Raw genomic sequence first — 22,505 nt, forward strand, 5'->3', positions numbered from 1 at the left:
GAAACCTCAGAGCCGACACAACCAATGGTACTTGAATACGAGAGACCACCCTGCCTAGTCCCCTATACTCCCCATTTCACTCATTCCCTGCCTCAGAGCCCCAGGCTTGCCTAAAGCTCTGTATCTGCACATTCACCTGCTTCCTGGACATCTTGGAAGAAGACTTACTAGAAATCTGCATGGAAGATCTTCTTACTGGAAGATTTACATGAAGAAAACATCAAAATACCAGCGAGGGAAGAGGGCACGCAAACCCTAACATAGGAGATTACCGAACATGGCACAGTACTGTATGGTTGGACAGAAAACCTCACCATACAAGACATCACCTCTCCCCAGGATAACCAATACATTTAATGTGATTCAAAGAAAAATGCTGACTGGATTTTTGTTTCTCTTTTTACAAAACTATACAAGTCAATTCTCAATTTTATTATGTAGTAATAAATAGGCAGAAGGGTCAGGAGAACTCTAAAAAACAGTCATAGGGTGAGGAGTGGGACTAGACCTCTTAGATACAACAATATATCATTATACCCACACTGTGCTACCGAAGCCTCAGTGTAAACACCAATGGATCAGGAAACAGCAAATACACACAGGAATATAGAGCCTGACAAAGGTGGTACTTCAGTGGGGGACAGATTAGACACACGTTGGTAGATGACCAAGAAATCCTACATCACAACTCAACACAAACACACAAACACACCCCAGCCAACTCTACATTGATCAGAGATCCAGAATGTGAAAAATTAAAAACAGAAGTTATTTTTATAAACTGAGAGCAGGGACGGATGGATGCTTAACTGACTGAGCCACCCAGGCGCCCCTAAATGAATTCTCTTTTGCCAGTCGTCTTCTTGCAAATAGGGAAGTGAATATATTGCTAAACTATATGCTCTTTTATAAACTTGGTGATACATAAGGAAGTCACTAAATAAGTAAAATATAAAATAAATCTATGCCAAGAAATAAATGTTCACCTATAAGATCAGCACATATAATAACAAAAAATACGCACTAGTGGAGAAAGTACAGAGGAGCCAGTAAGGGTATCTGCTGAGTGTGAGCACATCTCTGTGGCCCTATGAGGAACAGTGTGGCAACGCCTGTCAAAATTACCAATACACAGTCTTCAAACCAGACAGTCTACTCCAGAGTCCCTTATTACACAGGTATACTAGCACAAGTGTGACACTGTGTCTATACAAGGACAGTCTTGTATAGAAGAAAAACTAGGAAACACCTAAATGTCCACCAATAAAGAGGTGGTAAAATACGTTAGGGTATACCCACATGATGAAAGTACTATATAGCTATTAAATAAAAATGAGGCCCCCTTCTTTGTACTGATTTGTAAAGACCTTTAAAATAATTGTTAAGTTTATGGGGCACCTGGGTGGCTCAGATGGTAAAGCGTCTGCCTTCGGCTCAGGTCATAATCTCCAGGTCCTGGGACTGAGCCCCGCGTCAGGCTCCCTGCTCAGTGGTGAACCTGCTTCTCCCTCTCACTCTGCCTCTCCCCCTGCTTGTGCTCTCTCTCTCTCAAATAAATAAATAAAAAACTAAAAAATAATAATAATAATTGTTAAGCTTACAAAAGCAAGGCACACACCAGTACGTATGGCAGGTCTCATTTGTATAAAATCCACAAATATATATGTTATTGCTTCTTTATGCATGAACTCTCTGGGAGGATGTATAAGACACTGTTAACACTGGGTGCCTCTGGAGAAGGAAATTTGGACGGGGACTGATGGAGGGAGGCAGACTTATGTTTAAGTGCACACCCTTTAATACCATGGGAATGTACTGATTCAAAATCACCAAAAAAAATTTTATTAAAAAAAAGTAAAGACTATCCTTAGGGGAAAGGAGTGATAGAATTACAGAAGCAACAATAACTTTTCCCTGATATCCACCATTCTCCCCTCAACCACTCTGCAAGGCCACCCCTAACAACACAGTCTCTGAGCTTGGCCTGGACAAGGAACGGCCCTGAAAGTTCTGAAACGTCTGCTTTGCTTACTCAAGAATCAAAACAAATCCTCTTGCTACATTTCTTTGGAAATCCTGAGCAAAAAGAAATGGCTAGCATTCAGAAAATTTACATGTCACCCTTTGTATCACTGTTGAAACTGAAGAACCAGTCTAAAAACTAACACTAAAGAACTGGATAGAACAATGGAAATCCTAATGAACACTGGAAAGCCCTCTATATATGGCTTCATTTTCTGCCTCAGCAATAGGGTAGCTAATAGAAGAAAGATAAAAACAGAAGAGATGAGAATGTCTTATGCAGATAACGACCTTTAGTATTCTCTACTCACACAGCACATATTCCTTACTGGGTACAAAATTCATGCAAAGCACAAGCTTTACCCAAAACAAAAAGTCCGTATCATGCAGCACATCACCCCCTGACAAAGTCTGTCCAAAACCCTAAGGCCAATTGGTGGGGTTTTTTTTTTTGTTTTTTTGTTTTTAATTTCTGGAGTTAGTAGCTACATCATGCAAGGTGACAAACAGCATCGTCTGTAGGATGTAAAACCTCAAAGGCTAGGAAACGTTTTTTGAAGGTTAGACTCAGGGAAGCCATGATTAGATGCATACTTTTCAGGAAAAAAAGAAAGAAAACATTTCTAAATCTCGAAGGAATCATCTTTCTCAATCTCATTCCAAGTACTTGACTGAGGAGATCCAAAAAGGGCAAAAATAGGAGGAATCCCACATCGGCAAGTTTTGCACACTTGTCCGAGGATGCAGACTATGTCTCATGGACAAAGTCGATGCCCCAAACTCCGCCCAATATGCAACTGTGGCCAATAGCTGTGAACAACAAACCGCTAGAAGGTGTGGCTGCATCACTGAGAGATCATTTTCCTGCACTTCTAGAAACACAGAGTCTGTGCCTAGCAATGCTGGTCGGAAGCTAGTTACCATGTCCTCATACGGGGAAGACCAGTTTCACTGACTCCAAAAGCAATTTGGATATTCAGTCCCACCAGCACAAGCTACAAATATACACTGACAAGAAAATAAATCCCACGCATACAGCTGGACCTGAAATGTTTTCTTTCCTCCTGTGAATCCTTACACAAAACAATGATTAAATCTGGCCATAAGCTTTACACACAGGAGGCACTTTTTTTTTTTTTTTTTTAATTAAGAATAGTGGATGGTGACAGGCCTTCTGCTAAACAATTCATTGTTTGAAATTCAACTTCCCCTAAAACTCAAGGTTCAGTGCTGGGTAAAAAGGCATGCAACCAAGTCACCAGCCTCCCAAGCTGGACACAAGGCATGCCTTGGCTGCAGAAAACACATAATTAGCAGTTACACATTTTCATGCCGACAAACCAATGACTAACAAGGATGATTAGAGCCTGGATGGAACCATAGCACAAGCTCCTTGCCTTTTGGATGCTGACTCAAAAGCCACAAGCACACACATTTCCCCATGGCAGGGTCATACCGCTGGACTTCAGCTGCCTGGATCTCTCTCGTTCCTGGACTGCAGACTTTGGCAAAAGTGGAGTAAGGCCTCGGGACTTGGTAGGTCTCATGTAGCCTTTCAAGGGTTCTGCCATTCTGCTTTTATCTTCCTTCTTCCCTTCTCCTGGTGCCTTCGCCTCAGACTTTTCGGTCATTTTGTCAGGGGCCTCCGAGATCTTATCTTTGGGTTCTGGGTGTTCAGGATCCTTGGAAGTCGTCACTGTTAACTTATTTGCCACCTGAGACGGAGTGGCTGCAGCTCTGCCGTCTAAGAAATCTGACTGGAAGTCTGGTGTTGCTGAGGAAACATGTTCGGACTCAGGGATTTCAGAAGTTGGGCTAACTTCTTCCACTTTATTTTTTTCACTTTTTGGAGGCAAAAGCGCCCTATCTACCTCCTTAGAACTGTCTGGGTCCTTGGAACTGTCTGGGTCCTTGGAATCTCGACTGTCAGTATTTTGGTCCTCACAGAAATTGGGCTTTTGTGCTCTGTCTCCCAATAAGTCAGGAATTTGAACTGGAGCAGAACCTTCCTCAGACTCTTTCTTTTTGTTAACTGGGTATGTTGGAAAATTATTCCTGTCTGCACACGCTTCTAGGACTCTGACCTCACCTGGCAGGCTTTGGTCTTCTACTGGCACTCCAGAAAGGTGTCCCTTGGCGAGCTCTGTGATTTTTTCGATTGAATGCTTAGATGCACCACTGGGCGCTGACTCCGATCCTCCCATCACAGGCCCTCCACCTATCCCTGCCTCATTCTTCATGGGACCAGCAAGCTCCCCTTTATTCTTCAGATGGTCACCTCCCTGGCTGTTAACTGTTTCTGCAGCTGCTGTAAAAGTGAGGGCAACCCCTCCTCCTGTGCTTGTAGGAGGAAGAACAGCGGAGGGGGCCTTGGGTCTTTCCTGATCTGGGACTCCATCTTTGCTGCAATTATCTACCACTGATAATTTGGATATCTGGGCTGGAGTGGTCTCTGGCCCACTTTCTGCCAAGGTGTTTGGAACAGAATCACCCTCCTTTACTACTTGAGAGGCAGGAGTGGGCAGTCCTTCACGGGCTGCTGACTCCACAGCCTCTGGAGGGGCTGACTTACTCATCAACCCTGGGACTGTTCTGGGGCAGGTAAATGTGATATTTCTATTTTCGTCCACATAGCCCATTCCTTCAGTTCTGTGGTCCCCTGTGGTTTCCATGGGAACATGTATTTTTGATGCATCTATCGTATTCTCCAGAAGATGCTTCTCGGAAAAACTATTTTTAACCTTCTTACTTTTTCCATCATTGCTCCTTTCATTCGGTTTGTCAGCCACGGCAGCATGTCCCTTGGCTGCATCTGTTTTATTCTCTGCAGACAGTGCTGAAGGGACAAACCCTGCCCCCTGGATTTGGTCTTGGCAGCTCACATCTGTCACCTTGGTAGCTGGTTCAGTAACAGCAGAGTCCTTGACTACGTTTGTCTTGTTCCCACCAAGAACCCCAAGCTCAAAAGAATTAACCTCATCATTCCTCCCCTTTCGGTCACCTACTTCCACTGTGGGAACAGCTGATGTACGTGAGGACAAAGGATCATGATTTAAGGGGAAAGCTCGTCCTAAGTCCCTGTTTTGATGAGGAGGACCACCAGCATCTCTAGCCTTCCCTACAGAAGGTGGGGTTTCTTCCTTGCTCTCCATTCTAGCAGGCTGTGTGGAATAATTATTTTTGAACTTTTTGTTTTTGCCCTCACTACTTCTTTTTTTGGGCTTTTCAGAAATCCAGGGAGCCGCCTCACCACTCATCCAAGGACACTTTCCTTCCTCGCTCTGGCTACTGACACCCCTATCTACGGCTGCGGCCCCTCTTTCTGTCCTAGCGCCAGAAGTCTGAGTCGTGCCTGACCCATTTCCCAAAGGAATCAACATGGGCGAGGTGCTGGCCCCCCTAGCGTCAGCCATCTCCGTAGGCTCCCCTGTCACCACTGCCTCAGTGAGACTCACTGCAGTCCCTGGTTGGCTTGAAGAACCCAGCTCCTCACTCTTCTCCCCAGCAGGCATTCTTTCGGTTTTAGGGGAAGGCTCACTTGGCGCAAGAACAGCTGGGCCATCCTTCCAGCTGTCCACAAGAAATGGTGGCTCAGATCTTGCTCTTCCTTTCCCAGAACTGGCTCTCACTTTCCCAGAACCTGTCCTTGCCTTCCTGCTTCTGCCATCGCCTGCCATTCTCTGAGACGGCTCGTTCTCTAGCCCAGGCGTCTGAACTAACACCTCATCCTGCGGCTGCTTGGATGCCACGACGCTCATCTCTTGGCTTGGCTTGGGAAGAGTTTCCTTTGTTAGTTCTTTAACCTCTTCAGTGCCTTCAGAAAAACCTGTCTGCTTGTCTTTCTGCAATTCAGTCGCCTGACTTTCATCATTCCCTTCTTTCAGACTACTTCCTAATGAGGCATCTGCTGGCAAAGGGGGCACCAAATTAGGCAGTTCTTTTGCTGCTGTGGGTTTTGAAACCCCACCCATAGCCTCTTGGCCCAAGATAGGAGAGAAACCCTCTTTGGGTCTGATCTCCAGAGGAATTTCTACTTTGTGTGCAGAAACTTCTGTCAGGGGTCCTTTCAGACCAGGCGAGCCTACTGTCCGGCTTTTGTCCACAGGAGTCTTCAGGTGGGGTGCAGGCTCTGGTTTGCCTTCACCTGGCTGTAGCCATTTCTGGTCCTGGCCCAGCGGTACTGACTTATTACCACTGACTTCCACTTCTATCCCTGGCTTGCACTGAGAACTTCCTGGTGTTTTCAGGGGTTCTTCCAAAGGACACAAAGGAATGCTGAGACTTTCTGAGACAAAGTTCTCAGCTATCAGTTTGGCAGCTCTGGACTCCACTTCATTTTCCTTTTTTAAGTTTTCTCTGGATACCAGTCCATACTCCGTGCCCACAGTGGTAGGCAGGCTGGGAAGAACCCCTGATTTCTGTGGGTCTGCTGCAAAGGGATGACCTTTACGGTCGTCTGGACTGTCGTCATCCCAAGGTCCCCCAGCCCGGGGTTGAGGATATCTCTTTTGCTTTGGTTTCTTCTTTTTTTTCTTCATCATCATTGGTGGGCTTTCTATATCCCAGGTCTCCCTGCCAAGATCTCGCTTGGGTTCAAGGAAGTCAACATGAGTAGTTTTCCTTTGGTTCCCAGGCTCACCATAGGTAGACGGACCAGAGACCCAACCCAACTCAGACAAAGAGCAGGGGCCCAGCCCAGGATCGAGAGTCTTCCATGGAGAAGAGCCTCCCAGCAGCTCATGAGGGACCCTGGCAGGTCTGGGCCGAGTGGACCTGCGGTCACTGGGTCTGCACACTTGTTTGCCTTGCGTGGGAGGGGTACCTGTAATACATGAAGTTGGCCAAAATTCCAAACAAAAAACTCCTTGTTATTGTTTCTTTAAAAAAAAAAAAAAAAGTCCATTTACTGACTCAGTTAAGTCTATTTTCACTAACCCACACACTAATTCATTTAGGAAAATAGGGTTTTTTTTTTTTTAATATTTCTTACCCTTAACTGGGATTAGCAAATTAACAAAGATCATCACCTCAGGTAAAGAAAAAAATTCAAACAGAGATCTTCTAACCTTCTATAATAAGTAGTGCCTGTAAATCTCATCTGATACTTATTTATATTTGTCATTATTTTTAATAGGTACATAAATTTCCAATTCTGCAACAAGATGGTAAGCTCCTATCTCTTCTTGGTGACATTTGTTAATTAACTGAATGAAATATATATGATATTGGACAGAATTTATAATTCTAGAGTCTGTCACCAATATTATATTAATTACTTGTCAGGCTAACCAGATCAACTCTGGGAAACAGACCAGGAGCCCAGACTTATGCTACTGGTGGGGGGAGGGGGGATGGAGAAGAAAAGTAAAAAATACTGAATTAGTATTTTGGCTAAAGAAAAATCCTCATCATTCCAGAACCAAAGCCTCCTACTTTGAAAGACAAATGTGTTAGATTTCAATGTTCTGTTCCTAAATGTACTTCCTGAAAGACAGAAAAATATACATAATACCCAATAGGGTAATGAATTAGAATAATTAGGATAACCACCCTGAGAAAAGTTTCAGGAAATCAACTGCTCCAACCTCCTGTCTCCAAGTCAGTGCAGCATGGATTCAAGATCCTGGGAAGAGTCCCACTAACAGCAGGGCTAGGACAGCTCTTGTCAAGTCTGATCCGATGAAATGACTTCGGAGAAGTTAGAACACTCATATAGTACTGTTAGTTCTTGTTCTTATTCTTCAGTGTCCTCAAATCCTACCCTTGATTTAACACCTCTGGTCAGTTTCTGCTTCTCTCAAACAAGTGCTACGCTCTAGTACCCCACAGCATTTATAACATTTAATTTGGCAATTAACCAGCAGCTGTTTGGTGCTCTCTCTTACACTATTTATTGAATTATTATATAAATCTTTGGTTTCAGAGTTTATGCCTGGCAACCTTCCTCACTATCCAGGCTATGATATAACAACACAAGGGCAAGGACCCAGACTTAAATATCTATGTGCCTTAGCATAGTGAACTCTGTACACAATAAGGACCTGATAAATCTTTATTGATATCGTGTGTCACTAAAACAACATTTAAAAAGATTGAACTTTATTTAGCTCCTACTTGGGGCTAGAGAGTATGTAAGCACTAGAGAATTGCAGTGACGTAAGTTATGGTCCCCGCCCTCAAGTTCACATTCTAATCAGTTACAGAAAAGGAAGCAGAGAATCATTAAGTTGATAATCATACACACATGCTCTGGGCTTACATCAAAAACATGTAATCTTAAAGTTCACTGAGTGACTGAACTCCAAGTTAGAAAGTACCTTGGAGCAGTGCTTCTTCAAGTTTAGTGTATATAAGAATTATCTGGAGAACTTATTAAAATGCATATGAAGGTCTCAGGTGGAATCCAGGATGATGCATTTCTAACAGGCTCCCAAGCGGTGCAGATGCTGTTGGACCATGAAACACACGGTAACTGGCAAGGGTTTACTAGCAAAGGTTTATAGAACATTTGACCAATATGGTCCTCTTATAGATGAATAAACAAAGATACAGGGAAGTTAAATAACCTGCCCAAGACCACACAGCATAGAACAGTGAATAGTTGAACTGGGTTAAATACAGATGTCTTGAGTTGATGTAGCAATAATTTAAAAATATGTAAGCAGCTGACTTTCTGCCTAAACAAGACAAAATGGGTCTAAGAAAGAGAATGGACTTCATAAACAAAACTGCTAATTACCACCACAAAACCAGGGACTATGTCCACCACCACCAACCCATTGCTCCCAGTTCAAGTGGTTTCAAAGAATCCACTCTGTTTCCCTCACTTACCTGCGGACTCTGAAGGAAGTTCAGAAGGTTGACTACTGAATGGTTTCTTCTGCTCTTGTTTCTCTAACACAGAATCCTCGTCTGTTGGCAAGCTGTACTTTTGGCCCACGGCTGTGACTGGTTCTAAATGTAACAGGAAAAAACAACACAACTCTTAGAGCAGCACTATTTCAGCTGTTTTTCCACTTTTCAGAAACTGGACGCACGAACGGTTTTGGAGGAATGAGGAATGTTTGAGGGTAGCAAAGAAATGGAGTGGTAGCTGGAAGGTGAAGTTGGGAAATTTTTTTTTTTTTAAATGGGAAAAATATTATTTGTATGTTGGTGGGAATGAGTCAATGGACAGGGGGAGAAATTGATGAGTGGCAAGAAAGGAAAGAATGGCTAGAGCATCCTTACATAGGGAAAAGGAGGTGGGATCCAGGGGCAAAATGGAGATCGGCCTTAATTAGGAGCAGGGACAGTATACTTCCAATAATGGGAGTGAGGAGCGACTACGAGACAGTGCACAAGTAGGCAGATGAGGTGGCAAAAGTCTGTGAACGTTCTCTTTTACTGCTGAAATTATAAACAAAGAAAACACATCCGCAGAGAAATGAGGAGGAAGATGTTGGAAACTGGAGGAGGAAGAAGGTGAGAAAGACGGTCCAGGACAGCAGCAGTGTGTACAGACTTGCAAAATACAGTGTAATTGTCTTTATTTTATCTGGTACGACATTTGTCCCTCATCTCTCTGGAGACTACACCCTGGAAGACAGAAATACTGAGTAAACATAAACCCATACCTGGAGAAATGACAAAAGTAGATGCAGCTGACTGCCCCTCATCCTTGAGAGATTTTAACTGGGACTCCTCACTTATTTCTTCCTGTGTCCGTGCAGGGTCCACGTCCACAACAGGAACGCGTGCCACCTCTGTTTCTGAGAGTGGCGCAACATCCTTGGCTGGGCTCACGTTGTTGGCCAGAGTCACCTCTGTCTCAGGGGGTGGAGCCACATCCTTAGCCAGGGCCATCTCTGTTTTGGGAGGCTGAGGCACATCCTTGATCGGGGTTACTTCTGTTTCTGGGGGTGGAGCCACATTCTCGCCCAGGGCCATCTCTGTTTCTAGAAGTGAAACCACGTCCTTGCCCAGGGCCACCTCTGGTTCTGGGGGTGGAGCCACGTCCTTCCCTGGAGCCTTTTCTGTATCTGGATGTGGAGCCATATCCCTGACTGGGGCCCCCTCTGTTTCTGGGGGCAGTGCCACATCCTCGGTCAAGATCACCTTGGTTTCTGGAGGCAGCACCATGTCCCCAGTCAGGGCCACCTCTGTTTCTGGGGACAAGGCCACCTCCTTGGCTGGGGATATTTCTGTGGATGATACACCATCCTTAGCCAGTGCCACTTCTATTTCTGAGAGTGATACCACACCCTTGGCTGGGGCAATCTCTCTGTCTGTGGGTAGTACCATGCCCTCAACTGGGGACACATCCATTTTTATAGGTGAGGCCCTCTCTGTTTCTTTGAATGGTAATACATCCTTGGCTGGGGCTACCTCGGTTTCTGGAGGCAGTACCATGTCTTTGGCTAAAGACACAACGGTTTCTGTGGGCAATACAGCATCCTTAAGTGAGGCTGCTTCTGTTTCTCTGGGTAGTACCATGTCCTCAACTATAGCCCTTTCTGATTCGATGGATGATTCCGTGTCCTTAGCCAGTGTCACATCTGATTTGGTAGATGGTTCCATGTCTTTAGCCAATGCCACCTCTGTTTCTGTGGCTGGTGCCATATCCTTGGCTGGAGACATCTCTGTTTCTCTAGGTGATGCCATGTCGGCAGCCTTCAGTCCCATCATAATTTCCAATGCTTCTGTTGGTGCCCTCTCTTCTGCTGATGCCACTCCTACCTCTTCAGCTGGCTCTATGGGAAATAAGTTGGAAATTTAGGACCCATCATTGTGTGCTCGTAGCTCTGCATTCAAAACTTACCTTCTAAGAGCATATGAGTATCTAGATTTTGTGACCATAACACCCTAAACATAACTTTAAAAGCTGTCTAATTAATGTATTTGTACCTACTCTTTGATAGTCCCAGTACTGAGAACAGGATATTGAGAGAGCAAAGAGTGGAGGAAGAAAGGAAAAGGAAAGGAAAAAAACACAGGTTTAAAAACAACAACAACAACAACACAGGCACACAATTATTTTAAGAATGGGAACCTGTGGGACACCCAGAAAAAAACCTCCAAGTCCTAAGTCTGCACTGAATTAAAAAGGGATTTTCTCTGCCCATGAACACCAAGAGCTGTATTTCAACCACACCTTCATTCCTTCAGCTGGGAAATCAGTAATTAAAGCAATAAAAGCATTTGTGAGAGTTCTGAAATTTTTATCTATACTGCTCTACACTGCTAAAAAATTAAGTCTGATAATTTAAACTAAGATACTGTAACCATTAAGTGATAAAGAGGGGTTCTAATAAGTTACCTGCTGTGGGCTGCACAGGTTGTGGCACGGCCTCTGGGGCAATGAAGGAGTCCGAGTGTGGAGAGTTTGGGGCTTCCACAGGCCACCCCTGAGGTACAACAGTTGCAGGAGCAAATGTGTCACAGGGAAACAGACCTAATATTGAAACACAAACAAACAGATTTTTGAAACTGGGTCAATGATAGGGAGAAAAAGGCACTTGATATTTAAAATCAGCTTTATACATCTTCCTTCGGCTCAGGTCATGATCCCAGGGTCCTGGAATGGGCCTCAAGCTGTGGTCCCTGCTCTGCAGGGAGCCTGCTTCTCCCTCTCCCTCTGCCCCTCCCCCTGCTCTTGCATGCAAGCTCTCTCGCTAGCTCTAATAAGTAAATAAAATCTTTAAAAAATCAGCTTTATATATTGCCATAATGACACAGACCTAAGGACCAATGAAAAACAAAGCAAGAAAATTTTAAAGTAAAAACTGTTGACGTTCTTCAGGTTTTGGCAAATTGTTAACTGGCCGTCATGTCATTAGTCAGCACTGATTGGCTACCTTCTACAGTGTACTGTGAAGAGTCAAAATACCAAAGTCTGAACACTAGCACCAAAAAATATCACAACTGATACAACATAATGTATAGTAAGGAACTGTGAGTCTTGATTTCCTCATCTGTAAAATGAGATCAATGCCTCCCTCTGCAACATTACAACAGTTTTGTGAAAATGCTTTATAAATCATTAAGAACTAGACAAATGTAAAAAAGGATTATTATTATGCTGTGCTCTTCCAGACCTGATAGGGGATTTAGTATCACATGGTTCTTGGCATTAAGAGTATTCCACTTTAGCTACAGAGGCAAGACAGACGTGTATCAAATACTGTATAGTATGGACTAAGTGCTCTAAGAGTTTAAGAACAACCATGAAGACCAGAATACTCACAGAAGGCTTCAGAGGAGAAGCAAGAGTAGGAAGGGAGGAGACAGTAGTCAGTTTCAAGAATGGAGAACACGGAGCAAAGAAAAGTATGAAAATGCCAATAGGACAAGAATGCTTCTGTGACCATGAAATTAGTTGGATTCAAGTAGATCTTGCATACCAGAGGGGGAAAACAGGATTATAAGAAACAATGGAAGAAAGATCTGGAAAGCCAGAGAAAATTTAGACTTGAAGAACAAAAAAATAAGAGTGTCTTAAGGTCTTAATGAAAATGAGATGATGAATACAGAACAGGGACCTGGTGACCAATGCAGCAGGTATATTTGGAATGAATTTAAAAGGGAGCAGCCTAGGTATGAAGTGACAGGGGCTTTACATGGGGGAAGGCAGAGGGAGCATAAAGGAAGAGAAGATGCTGTAAAGAAGTCAATGGGACTAAATGACTCACTAGCTAGTGAGCTGAAAAGCATCAGGACACCACGCAGATAGCATCAAGGTCAACCTACTTAACATCCTTCCCCCTACAGAGCTGCAGTCCGAAGAGAAGCATAAATGCAACATATCATTAGCCATGATCTTTACAAAATTATAAGCACTGCTGGAAGTGGGACTTATTGATGACAGGTACTGAGGGAAACCTGAACATCACCCTCAAAATATGCCTCTTTGACATAAAAATTATTTTGAGCTGAAGGCAATTAGGGAGCAGTAAACCTAGAAAAAGCTCCCTACTTTCTGCTTAAAGGCAGGACATATACATTCTCCCCTTCCTGGAGACCGACTCTTGTCAGCCCAGAGAAGGCCCAGAGGAATTTGCCAACAAACCTTACTCCCTTAGTTCCCTCCCATGCATATTCTTCCCACAGTCTGCCACTCACGGAAGCCTAAAAGTGCTTTCCTTTGCCCTGTCATTTCTTTACACATTTACTGTTCTTTGTTGAAGATGCTATATAAACCAAAATTCGAAACTACCACTCTGAGTCACTTTTCTCCCGTATGATGGATGCGGCACGTGTTATTAGCAAACTGTTTGTCTCCTGTTCATCTGTCCTGTTAGAGTCCCAGCTGAAAACCTAAGATGCGAAGAAGTAAAGTTTCACCTCCCCCACAGTATCCTGGCCATGCTCATGTGAAAAGTTACACAAAACCAGGAATAAGGATACTACTAATTGAGAAATAAGATCTGTTTAATGTTTCCTAAGTACCAGATGCTATGAGAAGTGCTTTTACAAAGTTTTATTTAATTGTCACCACATCTTTAAGGTAGGACCTAGTGCTGGCCCCATATTATAGATAAAGGAATCAAAGTTTAGAGAGGACATAACTTACACAAGGTAATAAGCTGGTAAAATGTGGAGACAGAATGTGGCCCTATCATATAGTATTCAAGATCCCATGAGAGGAGGTGAGCAGACCCTGAGCACCCCAACTGTTGAATTCTCTCCTGAGACCAATCTAGATAGAGCCTTGTTACAGCCAGAGCCAAAAAACATGACTTTGCCTAGTGGTTAACTTCAAAGGCGACAGGTAGAAGGCCACATTAATTGTTGGAGTTAAGCAATAAATCCAGTTGAAGACATCATACCATAACTGTCTTGCAGGGGATCATTTCGTTCTGTAAATGCTGAAGCATTGGCTGTTCCACTGGGGAGAAAGAGAAAATCCTCCAGGCCATCATCATGGTGCATCTTAAAGGGATCTGGAAAAAAGAAGAAATTTATTTTATTTATTTTATTTTTTTAAAAAGATTTTATTTATTTATTTGACAGAGATAGAGACAGCCAGCGAGAGAGGGAACACAAGCAGGGGGAGTGGGAGAGGAAGAAGCAGGCTTCCAGTGGAGGAGCCTGATGTGGGGCTTGATCCCATAACGCCGGGATCACGCCCTGAGCCAAAGGCAGACGCTTAACGACTGAGCCACCCAGGCGTCCCAAAAGAAGAAATTTAAAACTCATTCCCAGTGAATACAACTAAAAAGATTAGCATTCCTGGGGCGCCTGGGTGGCACAGCGGTTAAGCGTCTGCCTTCGGCTCAGGGCGTGATCCCGGCGTTATGGGGATCGAGCCCCACATCAGGCTCCTCCGCTATGAGCCTGCTTCTTCCTCTCCCACTCCCCCTGCTTGGTTCCCTCTCTCACTGGCTGTCTCTATCTCTGTTGAATAAATAAATAAAATCTTTAAAAAAAAAAAAAGATTAGCATTCCTTATCCTACGATGAACACTGATTGGTTACATGTGTGTCATCAACATAAGTTAAATAAACTGAGATAATATGTAACTGAACATGGTAGAGAAGAACTACTTCCTTTGCTATAAATTAATAATATGTAATCTCATATTCTCTAAGATTTATCTGAATCAGCCAACAAATAAAAAATTAAAAGCACAACTAATGCTTAATTCTATAATACACTAAGAAGTGAAAGTACAGATAGAATTAAACTCCAAAATATATTTAGACATTCATTTTAGGTTATTAAGGGGGAAAAAAAAAAAAAGACAGCCAGACAAGTAAAAAAAAGACATTTTCACCACACTGGACATCATGAAGAAAATTACTTTTAAAAAGTTGTCTGGGGGTGCCTGGGTGGCACAGTGGTTAAGCATCTGCCTTCGGCTCAGGGCGTGATCCCAGCGTTATGGGATCGAGCCCCACATCAGGCTCCTCTGCTATGAGCCTGCTTCTTCCTCTCCCACTCCCCCTACTTGTGTTCCCTCTCTCGCTGGCTGTCTCTATCTCTGTCAAATAAATAAAAATAAAATCTTAAAAAAAAAAATCTCTTTAAAAAAGTTGTCTGAATGAGATAAGGTGAACAGCTAGCATCTTAAGAAGAGAAATAAACTCCAGAACCATGAGTTGCCATTAGTAAAGGCACTCAAAACATCAGGGAAACTGTGCCTTCTTACATGAGAAAAAGAGCAAAGCCATTCAGGCCAAGCAAGAATTTTGCTACTAAGGGGCACTTGTTACGATGAGTTCTGGGTGTTGTATGTAAGTGATAAATGACTAAATTCTACTCCTGAAACCAATATTGCACTATATGTTAACTAACTACAATTTTTTTAAAAGATTTTATTTATTTGAGAGAGAGAGAGAGAGTACAAGCCAGGCGGAGGGGCAGAGGGAGAAACAGACTCCCTGCTGAGCAGAGAGCCTGAGCCTGAGCCAACGCAGGACTCCATCCCAGGACCCTGGGATCATGACCTGAGCTGAAGGCAGACACTTAACTGACTGAGTCACCCAGTCGCCCTTAACTAACTAGAATTTAAATAAAAATTGCCCTGTGTGCTCACGGCCACTAGCAAGTCTACTTCCATCCCTGAGCAGACAAATCAGCCTGTATTCCAATACAAGGAAAGGATAATCAGCCTTTAACTGTGGATACTATTTCCAAATTTATTTAAAGTTGCTTCCTTTCTTTTTGATCTTTAGTTATGAAATATTCACAAGACATTTCTGCCCTGATGCAGAAAGGAAATATTAAGCATGCCATGGTCAACAGAACTTAGAGAAATGGACTAAATGATTTCTGAATTAATCTGATATTCTAGACACGGAGATTTGTGATCTGCATGGTTTTTATTCTAGGTACTAGAAAGAGGGCTAATAGCATGTTTATTCCCTGCCTGTAACATAAAATATGCCAGTCCTATAATAAATTCTTTATCAGAGGAAAAAAAAGAATTCTAAGAAGGCCTTCCCAAAATTAGCACACATCTCAATTACCCTGCAGCCTTAAAGAAACACTGATTGCTAGGGCCTAAGCATCTGCATTTCTAACTAGTTCCCCGGTAGATGCTAGTGACTCATTCCTTTAAGGTGCTTCACTTGTCAGGGGCAGATGCTTAAAAGCCTAGGCTTTGGGAGAATGTTCATTCCTGTGGCTCTGAGGCAGCTTCTAGTAAGGGATGTCAAGATCAGGGGAGATGGTGACACTGGGAGGTATGAACAAGCAGAAGGCAAAAGGAGAAACTGTTGGGGACGGAGGAGGCCCCAAAGCTGCTTCTCCGGAACAGAAGGGGAGCTGGAGTATGAGAGAGATTATAACCATTCGTTCTCCCCGGTATCACTTGGTTTGGGGTGGCTGCTGCTTGCTCTGCTTCTTGCGCTTCCACTGAAGGAAAACAGAATGCCTAAACCATCAAAGAGAATAACTGCTGTATGGTTTGCACATTAGGATGGGAGACTTGCTAACTTGCATGTAAAAAATTAATGGTTTCTACAAAGTTCTATCATTTATTGCTTTTTTCTAGGTGCCTCTGATACGGCAGAGTCTGTGTGCTCTAAAAACCCAGAGATGCATAAGGAAGGTCAGGGCTGAGGACATTTAACAGAGGGATATTTTAGTTCAAGTCAAAGATCTTCACCTGATAAATATTTAAGCGGAGAATTGAAGGACTAAGTGGTTAAAGGGATGAAAACCTTTTCTCTATCTACATTCCCCCCTTAGTGATCTCATCTAACCTCATAGTTTAAAATTCTGTCCATAAGTTAATAACACTCAAATCTGTACCTCCAGCCACCTAGACCTCACTCCTTATTTCTTGACTTTCGTATCAAATTGCCAATTCTTAATGTATAAAATAAAGCCAAAATGCAACATGCTTCCCAAACCACCCCTCATACAATCTTCCCATTTCTAATGGCATCCTATCTTTTTGGTCAAAAACATAGGAATCGTCCTTGACTTTTCTCTTTCATATACCATTCCCAATCATAAGAAAATCCAGCTGATCTGACCTTCAAAATGTCCCCCAGAATCTATTTCCCCCACCTCCACTGATTAGGGTATCTCGCAAGGTTGTAGTCAAGACACTGGCCAAGGCTGTGATCATCAGAAGACCTGACGGGGGCTGGAGAACCTGCCTACCCAATGGCTTACTTACATGGCTACTGACTGGAGGCCCCTATTTCTCCCCTACGTGGGCCTCTCCATAGCAGCTGCCTATCCCCAGGGTGAGTAAACTGAGAACAACCAAGATGGAAGCCACAGTGTCTTTTATAACCTAATCTTAGAAATGACATACCATTATTTCTGCCATCTATTCTATTGGTCACACAGGCCAAGCCTGGTACTATGTAGGAGGTTACTACACAAAGTGTGAATACCAGGAGTTGGGGCTCATTGGAACCATCTTGGGGGTTGACTACCACACTTGGCTTTCAAGACATTATACTCTTCTGAGTTTTCTCCAACCTCAAAACTGGTCATTCTTTTAATGTTACCCTTGCTGGTTCCTCTTCTTCCACACTTAAATTAGTAATTAAAAACTACTCACAAAAAAAATCTCTGGCTAAGATGGCTTCGCTGATGAATTCTACTAAACATTTAAAGAAGAATTAAAACTAATTCTTCATAAACTCTTCCAGAAAAACCTGAAGCAGGGAGAACATTTCCTAACTCATTCTCGGGTTGGTATTACCATAGAACGGTATTACCCTGATATTACTCTGATACCAAAACCAGACAAAGACATCAAAAGGAAACTACAGATCAGCATCTCCTCTAAATATGGATGCCAAACTCTTCAACAAATATGTTTATGAATGTGCCAGAAAATAACACAAATTATATACACCATGACCAAATGGGATTTATCCCAGGAATGCAAGATTGGTAACCAATGTAATACATACATATCAGTAGAATAAAAAAATAAAACCACATGATCATTTCAATAGGTGCAGAAAAACCACCTGACAAAATCCAACACCATTTCATGATAAATCAAGTACTTGACAAATTAGGAATAGAAGGCACTTTCCTCAATCTGATTAACGGCATCTACAAAACACCCTCTGTTGACGCCATACTTAATGGCCAAAGACTGGATGCTTTCGCTCTAGGAAAGTAACAGAAGCAGGATGTGTGCTCTCACCACTTCTAGTTCATCACTGTACTGAAGGTTCTAGCCAGAAGAAACAGGCAAGAAAAAGAAAAGGCATCAAGACTGGAAATGAGGAACTAAAACTACATTTGTAAATGACGGGATCTTACATGTGGAAAATCCTAAGGAATCCACTAAAAAACTACTAGAACTAGTGAGGGGTTCAGCAAGGTTGGAAGATACAAGATCAATATACAAAAATCAATTGTATATCTATACCCTTCCATTCATAGCATCAAAAAGAATAAAACAGTAGGAATAAATTTTACAAGCGGAAGTACAGAATTTATACTCTGAAAACTACAAAAATATTGTTGAAAGAAAAAAGATATAAATGGAAAAACATCCCATGTTTATGGATTCAAAGACAATATTGTAAAGATGGGAAAACTCCTCAACTTTATCTATAGATTCAATGCAATTCCTATCAAAATCCCAGCTGATTTCTTTATAGAAATTGACAAGCTGATTCTAAAATTCATATGGAATCACAAAAGACCCAGCCAGAGTAGCTAAAACAATCATTAAAAAATCAAAACAAAACAAAAAAACAACCCCACAAAGTAGGAAAGCTCACCCTTCCTAACTGCAAAACTTACCACAAAGCTACAATAATCATGACAGTACAGTACTGGCATTAGGACAGACATACAGATCCAATAGAAAATAATCAAGAGGTGATAAACAAGACTATATATCTCTGGCCAACAGATTTCAGCAAGGATGCCAAGATCACGAAATGCGGAAAGAATAGTCTTCAAAAAAATACACCTTGGACAACTTGGTATCAACATACAGAATAATGAATTTGGATCTCTCTACCTCCACCATACACACAAGTCAACTTAAAATGGATCAAAGACCTTAATACAAGAGCTGAAATTATAAAATTTTTAGAAGAAAATATAAGGATAGGAATGCCTGGGTGGCTCAGATGGTTAAGCATCTGCCTTCGGCTAAGGTCATGACCCCAGGGTCCTGAGATCAAGTCCCGCATCAGGCTCCTTGCTCAGCAGGAAGCCTGCTTCTCCCTCTGTCTGCCGTTCCCCGTGCTTGTTCTCTAATAAATAAATAAAATCTTACAAAAGAAAAAGAAAACATAAGGGTAAATGTTCATGACTTCATATTTGGCAGTGGAGTCTTAGTTATGACACCAAAGCATGAGCAACAAAAGAAAAACTAGATAAAGTTTTTGATTTTGATGAAGTCCAGTTTAACGCATCAAAGGGCACTATCAAGAAAATTAGAAGACAACTCACAAAATGGGAGAAAATATTTGCAAATCATAAATCTGATAAGGGTCTAGTATATAAAGAACTCTTACAGGACAACAAAAAAGACACACCAATTAAAACTGGGATAAAGGATCTAAATACACATTTCTCTAAGGAAGATATACAAACAGCCAATAAACATATGAAAAAATAAAAAATAATCAATATCATTAGCCAACAGGAAAATGCAAATAAAAATCATAACAAGATATCACTTCAATACCAATTAGGTTAGGTGTAATTTTTCAAAAGGGAAAACAAGGACTTTCAAGGATGTGGAGGAATTGGAAACCTAATCCACTACCGGTGGTAATATATAATGGTATGGTTGCTTTGGAAAATAGTTGGGCATGTACTCAAACGATTAAACATTGAGTTATCAAATGATCAACAATACCAATCTAGGTATAAACCCAAGGGAAATGAAAATAAATGTCTACACAAAAACCTGTACATGAGTGTTTATTTTATTTAAAGATTTTATTTATTTATTTGATAGAGCACAAGTAGTCAGGGAAAGGCAGAGGCAGGGGGAGAGGGAGGAGCAGACTCCCTGCTGAGCAGAAAGCCCAGCATGGGGCTGGATCCCAGGACCCCAGAACCATGACCCAAGCTGAAGGCAGACGCTTAACTGACTGAACCACCCAGGCACCCCATGTACATGAGTGTTTAAAACAGCATTACCGACAAAAGTAAAAAACAAAACAAACAAAAAACCACGCAAACAACTTACACATTTATCAACTGATGAACAGATAAACAAAATGTGGTATATCCACACAATGGAATATTATGAGTTCCTCTGAAAGAATGAAGTACTGATCTGTGCCACAAAATGCATGATCCTTGGAAACTTTCTAAGTGAAAAAGCCAGTCACAAAAGACCACGTATGATTTCATTTATATAAACTATCCAGAATAGGTAAACTGAGAGAGACAGAAAGTAGATTAGTGATTGCTTAGGGCTGGGGTGGATAAGGAGATAGGGAGTTGTATCTAAAGAATACAGGGCTTGTTTCTGAGGTAATAAAAATGTTCTAAAGTTGATTCTGGTGATAGCTGTATATATATGTGTGAATATACTAAAAATCTGCTGTTGTTTTTTTTAAGACTTAATTTATTTATTTGAGAGAGAGAGGGAAGCATGAGTGGGGAGGGCGTGGAGGAGCAGAGGGAGAGGGAGAAGCAGGCTCTCGCTGAGCAGAAAACCCGATGTGGGGCTCGATCCCAGGACCCTGGGATCATGACCTGAGCCGAAGGCAGACGCTTAACTGACTGAGCCACCCAGGCGTCCCAAGAATTAAGGTTCTACTGACCATTTGGTCTTCAATGAATATGAATTTAAGTTACTCAAAACAGTCTTCGAAAGGGAGAGAACTGGAGGGGCATGTGCCTCAGAAGGAGGGATCGGGAGAAGAGGGTCAACTAATAATGTTCAGGGTAAAGGGCTACACTCTGGTTGTGCTTTTCGAGCTATATGTAGGCTAAAAAGTTTTATCTGAGTGGTGGCTACAAATTTTTCATGTTTATGTCATCACTCACACTGAGCAAGCTTACACTTACCAGTCTGGGTAGGATTCACCAACTGTTCTGGTTCAAAGCAAAAGTTTGTATTTTCTGGCCAGCTCTGGATATTCTGATATCCCTGGTAGGCCATTTTCTCTTCAAGGAATGGAGTTGGAGAACCTTCAAATAGAAACATGAAACAAAAGTTACAAGGTATTAACTGTCTTCTCCTTCACTAGAACTGAGTTTCTATTAGTATCACAGTTAGTACAATATGACAAAATCTATCTACCCTAGTGCCTTTCAAGAAATTTTTTAAAAATTTTAAGACAGAAAAACATAATCAAAATACTGGAAGCATAGTGTGTTATAAGGTTAAAAACACTGCAGGATTATCTTCTGGTTATGGTATGTGAAAAGGTTAGTGATTTTTACCCACACAAGAACAAGTATAAAATCTGACAAAATTGTCAACAGCAATCATTTCAAGTCACCAAAATTTTTAAAAATGTCAGATCTAAATAAATGGGGAGATATACTACTCATTAACAGAAGACTGAATATTGTTAAGATGGCAATTCTCAAACTGACAATAGATTCAAGGCAATTACAATGAAAAGACCCAGCGGAATTTTTTGAAGGTGTCAACAAGCTCATTCCATAATTTATATGGAAATGTAAAAAAACAGAATAGCCAAAGCAGTTTTGAAGAAAAGCACACTGGAGGATTTAAACGCCTTGATTTCAAAAGTTACTACAAATGTACAATAACCAAGTCAGTGTAGTATGGAGTACACATTAGATAAATGGAGAAGAGAATTCAGAAAGAAGACTGCATAAGTTGTGGATAACTGGTTTTTAACAGAGGTGCCAAGGTAATTCAATGGGGAAAGGATCATTTTTCAACCAATGATACAGAAACAACTGGTCACTTACCTCATACCACATGCAAAATCTAACTCCAAATAGATTAAGAACCAAAATGTAAACAGGTGAAACTAAAAGAACTTGTAGAAGAAAACAGGAGAAAAAAAAAAATCTCTGTGACCCTGGACTAAGCAAAGATTTCTTAGATATGCTGTCAAAGGCAGGATCCATAAAAGAAAAAAGCTGATGAACTGGACATCATTGAAATTTAAAACTTTTGTTTTTCAAAAATACCATTAAGAAAATGAAAAAAGACGCCACAGACCGGGAGAAAATATTTGCAAATGACAAATCTAATAAAGGACCTGTATGCTGAAGAGATCAAAATCTCTTACAACATAATTATACTTATGATCTACATTAGGTAAGTTTTACAAGAAACAAGTTCATTTATCACATTAAAAACTTAGTATTTAGGGGCGCCTGGGTGGCACAGCGGTTAAGCGTCTGCCTTCGGCTCAGGGCGTGATCCCGGCGTTATGGGTTCGAGCCCCACATCAGGCTCCTCTGCTATGAGCCTGCTTCTTCCTCTCCCACTCCCCCTGTTTGTGTTCCCTCTCTCGCTGGCTGTCTCTATCTCTGTCAAATAAATAAATAAAATCTTTAAAAAAAAAAAATATTCTGGAAGCTGGGAAGCTTATGAACTCGTGCCTCTTGACTTAGGC

The 22,505-nt window shown here is 41.8% G+C and overlaps 1 protein-coding gene across 12 annotated transcripts in view; it reads right to left on the reverse strand.

The window, feature by feature from the left end:
* MAP4 (microtubule associated protein 4) overlaps positions 1-22,505 on the reverse strand; it is a 182,910-nt gene that overhangs the window by 44,144 nt on the left and 116,261 nt on the right. For 9 of the 12 annotated variants that reach the window (XM_034658224.1, XM_034658226.1, XM_034658227.1 and 6 more), the window contains 6 exons: positions 20,971-21,093; positions 13,830-13,943; positions 11,321-11,455; positions 9,639-10,754; positions 8,854-8,976; positions 3,479-6,844 (listed from right to left, as the gene is read on the reverse strand). In XM_034658224.1, coding sequence (XP_034514115.1) covers positions 3,479-6,844; positions 8,854-8,976; positions 9,639-10,754; positions 11,321-11,455; positions 13,830-13,943; positions 20,971-21,093 — 4,977 coding nt within the window. The remainder of the gene's footprint in view (positions 1-3,478; positions 6,845-8,853; positions 8,977-9,638; positions 10,755-11,320; positions 11,456-13,829; positions 13,944-20,970; positions 21,094-22,505) is intronic. The other 3 variants (XM_034658234.1, XM_034658235.1, XM_034658233.1) reach the window with 1 other exon arrangement.

The sequence above is a fragment of the Ailuropoda melanoleuca genome, chromosome 4 (assembly GCF_002007445.2).
Source record: "Ailuropoda melanoleuca isolate Jingjing chromosome 4, ASM200744v2, whole genome shotgun sequence".
NCBI lineage: Eukaryota > Metazoa > Chordata > Mammalia > Carnivora > Ursidae > Ailuropoda > Ailuropoda melanoleuca.